At 49.5% G+C, this 7,500-nt stretch overlaps 1 protein-coding gene across 1 annotated transcript in view; it reads left to right on the top strand.

The window, feature by feature from the left end:
• The window catches only part of plppr3b (phospholipid phosphatase related 3b), a 9,876-nt gene extending 7,556 nt beyond the window's left edge, over positions 1–2,320 (top strand). Inside the window, 3 exon segments of the mRNA XM_048251712.1 lie at positions 771–796; positions 798–1,784; positions 1,786–2,320. Coding sequence (XP_048107669.1) covers positions 771–796; positions 798–1,784; positions 1,786–2,173 — 1,401 coding nt within the window. The 3' untranslated portion in view covers positions 2,174–2,320.
• Positions 2,321–7,500: the final 5,180 nt, after the last annotated feature.

Raw genomic sequence — 7,500 nt, 5'->3', positions numbered from 1 at the left:
TCTTCGGCTTCATTGTTCTCTCTGTTCTCTCTGTTCTCTCCCTCACTGACCGCCTTTCATTCCTCTCTCTCTCTCTCTCCCTCTCTCTCTCCCTCACTGACCAACTTTTCATCCCTCTCTTCTGATCTCTCCTTCCGTCTCTTCCAATCACGTTTTTGTCCCTCCTGCTGTCCAATCAGAGATAATGGCTGGAGTCAGCATTCCCATCCCAACCGCTGCTTCTGAAGCGTAGAACGGGGGAAGTCACTGAGCACGCTCACGGCAGTAGTGCTGTGGTGGCCATTTTGGATACTAGAAGAATGAAGAAGTTGCTTTCTGGCCCTACTAATACAAACCACAAAATAATACACAAGTAGACACGGTGTATGGGCTCTCTCTCAGGTTTTACAGCCTCACTTTTCAACAGGTTAACTCTCAGTACACCAATTAGTATTGTAAACACACACACCCCTAAACACACACACACCTAAACGGTTTAACTCTCAGTACACCAATTAGTAGGTCATCTGGGTAAGTCACCCATTAGTGGGTCACTTTGGACCCTTTCTGTTGGTGATGTGAAAGCTGCATGTTTTTGCACGCACACACACACTCTTGCACACACATACAAAACACACAAACACACACACACACACACACACACACACACCTAAATCCTTACACGCCTAAATCCACACACCCCTAAACACACACACACACACACCTAAACAAAGACACATGTATACCCCCCTAACTCTGTGTGTGTGTGTGTGTGTGTGTTCCCTGTCCAGGCCTTCCATGCTGTGTCCAACTTCAAACCCCTCGGAGGGCCCGTGCCCCGGCCCCCCTCCCCCCCAGAAGGACGCTCTGCGTGAGCTGGCCCAGCGTGGACACGACTCCGTGTACCAGAAGGGCCACGCGTCGGAGAGCAACGAGGAGATCACGTCGCCGGGCCTGCCGGCGCTGGTGGGCGTGTCCGACGGGCTGAACCGGCCAATGCAGCGCGAGAAGGCGTCGCTCAGCAGCCTGAAGCGCGCCAGCGTCAACGTGGAGCTCCTGGTGCCCCGCAGCCCCATGGGAAAGGAAACCATGGTGACCTTCAGCAACACGCTGCCACGGCCGGCCGCCACACACAACCCTGCGGCCGTCGGGCCAGACGACGCGGCGCCACAGCGGACGCAGCAGCAGCGCAGGCTAGTGACCGTGCCCGTTCAGCTGCCCATGGACGCGCGCCACTCCCAGCAGCTGGTGTCCGAGTGGAAGCAAAAGTCCATGGAGATGCGCGGCATGACGCTGCGGCAGCAGGAGGCGCAGGAGGAGGAGGAGGAGGAGGAGGAGGAGGAGGAGGAGGAGGAGGAGGAGGAGGACGGGAGCGACGAAGGCTCGGACGAGACCACCCCCACGGAGGAGGACACGGCCACGTCTGCGCTCTACCCGCCGCTGGACACGGCCGTGCGTCCAGCCAACCCTCCGGTGGGGGCGAGGGTGGTACTGCCCCCCCGGCCACCTGTGGCCCCCCAGCCCCCGCGCCTGCCGCACCCCCACCTGCCCGGCGAGATGCCCGTGCGCCCCCCTCCCCCGCCCGTCTCGCCCAAGAGCGCCAGCACGCGCGCCAAGTGGCTGTCCCTGACGGAGAAGAGTGGGGCGCCGGTGCGAGCACCTGGTCAGCCGCGCCTCATGCAGGTCATCGCCATGTCCAAGCAGCAGGGGCTGCTCTCAGGCTCCGCCCCCGCGTCCCCGCGCTCCTCCGAGACCGCCTCCTCATCCTCCGTCACCTCCTCGTCCACCGCCGGCACCGACTCCCCCCTACCGCCCCCCCGCCCAGCGAGAGCCCTCCGCCATCGTCACCGTGGACGCACACGCACCCCACCACCCCGTGGTCCAGCCCCCCGGCAACACCAACCCCTGGGAGTGGAGAGGGAACGTAGGGAACGCGGGGAACGCCGTCGCTGGTTCCCGGGAATCTTACGAGCTCAACGAGCTCCAGCGCGGCTATCGGGTGAGTAAGGCCGGCTCGGTGTCCGGCGAGCAGCGGCAGGACGTCCCACCGCTGCCCCCGCAGGAAGTGGACGCGCGTAGCCGGGAGAGTCTGCGCCGCAAGACTCCGCTGGTGCTGCTGGACCAGAGTGGACACGGGCTCCCTGAACAGGACTACTACAGGAAGCACTCCACAGGACACAGGTACAAGGAGTGACCGGGACTTAGCAAGAGACGTTTACATTTACACACACACACACACACTTATACACACACATACACACACATATATACACACATACACACATATATACACACACATACACACACATATATACACACATACACACATATAGACACACACATACACACACACATATATATATACACATACACACATATATACACATCTATAAACACACACATATACACACAAATATATCTACATAAATATAATACACACACACACACACACACATATATATACACACACATACACACACACACACACACACACACACACACACACACACACACACACACACATATACACACATACACACATATATACACACACACACATACACACATATACACACACTCATACACACACATATATACACACACATATATACACACACATACACATCTATAAACACACACATATACACACAACTATATCTACATATATATAATACACATACACACACACACACACATACATACATATATATAATGCACATACACACACACACACACATATACATGCACACACACACGCATGAACATACGCACACATACGGTGTGTCCATAACAATGAGGACTCTGGTGGTATCGATACAATGAAGATGGTTTCGGCAACATCTCAGCAGATGGATTTAGCAAGCGACAGACAGGAGAATGAGATAGTTTCCATGGCAGCTCCGCACCTGCCAACTTGCTGGACCTGAGACACCTGACCAGACGTCACACCTGGACCAATGTCACACCTGGCCAGACGTCACACCTGGACCAGTGTGTCACCTGGCCAGACGTCACACCTGGACCAATGTGTCAAGTCACACCTGGACCAACGTGTCAAGTCAAATCAGGTCCAGTTTATTTCTCCAGCGCATCTCAGTCCGGTCAGCTGTCGCTCTCAGGACGCTCTCGTTTAAGCACAAAGACCAGCGGGCAGAAAATGACCGGGGACCCACAGGTCACCTGGGGTCAGGGGTCAGAGGTCGGCGTGTACCCCTGGAGTCAGGAGCTACTCCACCCACATAGCACAATACCCCACTTCAACGCTACAACAGGAACACTCAGTCAGACGGACATCGTTTAGCCATTTCAGTGCATAACGTCTCTTTTTCGTACTAACTACAAAAGATTTGCTTATGTGCTGACCAGTGCAAAAGTACAGTATGTGCATAATACTTTTGTTGATTGTGATGCGTCTCAGAGGACAGGTTAGTTGAGGCCTTGTTGTGTTGCTGTGGCCTTCTCTCTGTTGGTACTTGATTTGAAGCACACGTGTGAGTGATTCTATGAGCATGTTTATCTGGACCATAAGTTGTCAGCCCCTCACTTGAAGGATTCAGGTCAATTATGTTAATGTCTGTGGTTTTCCCCAAAGCAGTTTTCAAGCTTGTTATTAGTATGGGTCATATGTCTGTTATTAATATGGCCCATACAGTATGTCTGTTATTAATATGGCCCATAAAGTATGTCTGTTTTTATTAAGGGTCATATGTCTGTTATTAATATGGCCCATACAGTATGTCTGTTATTAATATGGCCCATACAGTATGTCTGTTATGATTAAGGGTCATATGTCTGTTGGATGTTTGCACTGTTGACAGCACTTATGAGGAATGGACAAGAGAACACAAGACATGAAGATATTTCAAAGGAAAAGCGGAATTGGACCGGAATGTTTGGAGATGATTCAGGGGAAGTGCAGTATCGTTCCTCTATTTCCATGTTTCAGTGTCTTACTTGTTCTACTGATCGTTGAGACTCTTATTGGTTGCTCCTCCTTCTTCCCAGGATAAGTACACAGGATGTGTACCCCCCCAAAGCCAAATTCCTGCATGAGATGTGCGTTGTTGTCAAGTTCTGCCCCAGTCAGTAAAAAAGAAAACATTAAACTGTAAATGTTAACGGTAAAAGCCCACATTTGGCATTATCAGTGTTTGTTCATGAGTGTATGGAAAATATTTCAGCCCTGTGGACCAAAATTAGAGCTATTAAATCACTTGGGAAATGAAGACGGCAGTAACACAGGTTGCTTATTTTGATGAACTAACTGGGTGAAACTGGGGACTTGTGTTGCCAGAAATGCTCCACTGTTGACTGTGTTCTCATTCAGCTGTAGCTCCTCTTAAGCCCAGCTGGAGGGATTAGATGACGGTCTGGCGGCTACATGGCCACACAACATGAGCATTCCTTCCAGAAAAGCGAAAGCAAGGCATGATTCTAGCAAAGAAATTTACACACACATTTAAAAAAAAAAGCAAGGCATGTTTCTATCAAAGCACACATTTTTCACATTTAAAAACTTTAGATAGAACGTGATTTCTGAAGTGGCTTAGAATTCTCAAAGAATTATAGAAATTACTGTGTTTCTCGTAAAAGAAGAGAATCTGCTTCTGAAGGCTTCTCCACTGAGTTAGCAAAATAGCTAACAACTTTTATCTGTTTGTTATTTTGTCTTATGTGTATTAAAGCATATTTTTGTTTTAGTGTATGTTTGTGTAAGCACATTTGCATATTCCTGTGAGCTCTTTGTGTGTGTGTGTGTGTGTGTGTGTGTGTATGTGAGGTAAAAATGGCAAAAGGCATTGAACAGATTGCAGTAGATGGTGTCCATTGCCACTCGAGGTTTAAATGAGTCTATTTAGCCTCCGGCCAGACAATGACAATGACATATTACATTGTAGATGAAATGAAGCGTGCACACACACACACACACACACACACACACACACACACACATACTAAGCCTGGCGCACACACACACAGACACACACACACACACACATTTAAAACACCAGCGCACACATAGGCTAAATGCACTGGTAGAAAAGACACCATGTGCAAACACCAACACCATACATGTTTAATGATGCTTGACACACACACACACACACACACATAAATGTTTAATCATGCTTGTTTCAACCGGCTTCTCTTTGCTGAAGTGTTGTAATTAGTTCTAATGTTATTTGGGCTCTTCTGAATGGATGTAGTGATCAGTGTGGTGACCAGTGTAGTGACCAGTGTAGTGAGTGATCAGTGTGGTGACCAGTGTGGTGATCAGTGTGGTGACCAGTGTAGTGACCAGTGTGGTGAGTGATCACTGTGGTGACCAGTGTGGTGACCAGTGTGGTGATCAGTGTGGTGACCAGTGTGGTGATCAGTGTAGTGACCAGTGTGGTGAGTGACCAGTGTGGTGACCAGTGTAGTGAGTGACCAGTGTGGTGACGAGTGTGGTGACGAGTGTGGTGACCAGTGTGGTGACCAGTGTAGTGAGTGACCAGTGTGGTGACGAGTGTGGTGACGAGTGTGGTGACCAGTGTGGTGATCAGTGTGGTGATCAGTGTGGTTGGTGACCAGTGTGTCTCCTGCTGTTTGTACACACAATGAGAGAGGAGGCGTTTTCATCTATACTTTTTTACATAGCGTGTAAGTTCTCTCTGTTCTTAAAGGTGCTCTAAGCGATGCTGGGTAACGTCACTTCTGTTGACATTCAAACAAAACAGAGAGCTAGCTCGCTACTCCCTCCCCCTCCCTCCCGTGCTGCTCCCGTGCAATTGAAACTCTCCTAAACGTGCATCTCGTCTGTGATTTGCTGGAACAGTTTGTTTTTTGCGGTAAGTGACAAAAAATGTTTTAGCCTAAAAACGTGTGGCATCTATTAGAGCACCTTTAACAAGTTTTTCTCAGTCCATTTCTCTCTTTTTTACACAGTGTGTAAGTTCTGTCTGTTCTTATCAAGTCTTCCATTTCTCTCTTTTTTACACAGTGTGTAAGTTCTCTCCGTTCTTAACAAGTCCTTCTCAGCATTTCTCTCTCGTGCTGGTTGCTGCCTCGCTGACTTGCTCCCAGTTCTATCATGCGTGTCATGGGTGTGTTGCAAAGCAAAACTGACCGTTGTTTCGCCTGCGCAGTCATGAAGTCCACAACTGTGTATGGCAGGATAGTGTAAAGGACGTATGGCCAGAGCTATACCTTAAACGTATGGATATACGGTATACTGGAGCTATACCTTGAACGTATGGATATACAGTATACTGGAGCTATACCTTAACCGTATGGATATACAGTATACTGGAGCTATACCTTAACCGTATGGATATACAGTATACTGGAGCTATGCCTTAAAGCACTGGGGCTCTGATGCGGCTCTGATGGCTGCAGTGAGGTTGGACTGGTCTGTGTGAAGTATTTATAGACGTCTCTCGGTGGTCCAGCAGCAGACGTCCTGTATCTGACTCAGGCTCGGCCACTCCCCCCTTATGCGCCTGAACGGCGACCATTCTGCAGATAGCGCCCGATGCCTCCGCAGTGTGTTAGTGTGTTGGGGAACGCAGCAGTGTGTTACTGTGTTGGGGAACGCAGCAGTGTGTTAGTGTGTTGTGTTGGGGAACGCAGCAGTGTGTTACTGTGTTGTGTTGGGGAACGCAGCAGTGTGTTACTGTGTTTGCAGCAGTGTGTTACTGTGTTGGGGAACGCAGCAGTGTGTGAGTGTGTTGTGTTGGGGAACGCAGCAGTGTGTAGTGTGTTGGGGAACGCAGCAGTGTGTTACTGTGTTGGGGAACGCAGCAGTGTGTTGTGTTGGGGAACGCAGCAGTGTGTTAGTGTGTTGTGTTGGGGAACGCAGCAGTGTGTTACTTTGTTGGGGAATGCAGCAGTGTGTTGTGTTGGGGAACGCAGCAGTGTTACTGTGTTGGGGAACGCAGCAGTGTGTAAGTGTGTTGGAGGACGCGTCGGAGGCGCAGCGAAAACAAGATGATAGCACACCCACTCAGGACTGGGGCACACTCACAATGGTATCCACGGCGATGCTCTGCACCCCACACCTGGGGCCTAATTATACTGTTGCCAAGGTGATGGTTGTAATGCTTGATGCCAGAGATGTTCACCTCAAACAGGGCTGTTTCTATTTCTGTCTATTCCCTCTCTCTCTCTCTCTCTCTCTCTCTCTCTCTCTTCTCATGTGCTTTTCTGTCTGCTTTGTCTCTGTCTCTAATCTCTTGTCCTCTTGCTATCTCTCCATTCTGCTCACTCTCTGGCATTCTCTTCCACTTACGCAATCGCTTCATGTCTGTGAATGTGAGCTGTTCTTACTTATTCTCTCTCTCTCTCTCTCTCTTCTCTCTTTCTCTGGCATTTCTCTCTCTTATTCTAATGTTCATCTGGGCGCTATTGTAACTCTGGGTCTGGAAGTGTGAGTACTCTTAATGGGTCTGTGTGTGTGTGTGTGTGTGTGTGTTTGTGTGTGTTGGTGTTGGTGAAGTGTAAGTCTGATGTGCACTGTCCATGTGTGTCCATGTGTGTTTG

The sequence above is a fragment of the Alosa alosa genome, chromosome 9, assembly GCF_017589495.1.
Source record: "Alosa alosa isolate M-15738 ecotype Scorff River chromosome 9, AALO_Geno_1.1, whole genome shotgun sequence".
Lineage (NCBI taxonomy): Eukaryota > Metazoa > Chordata > Actinopteri > Clupeiformes > Clupeidae > Alosa > Alosa alosa.
This window is presented reverse-complemented; position numbering and strand designations above follow the sequence as displayed.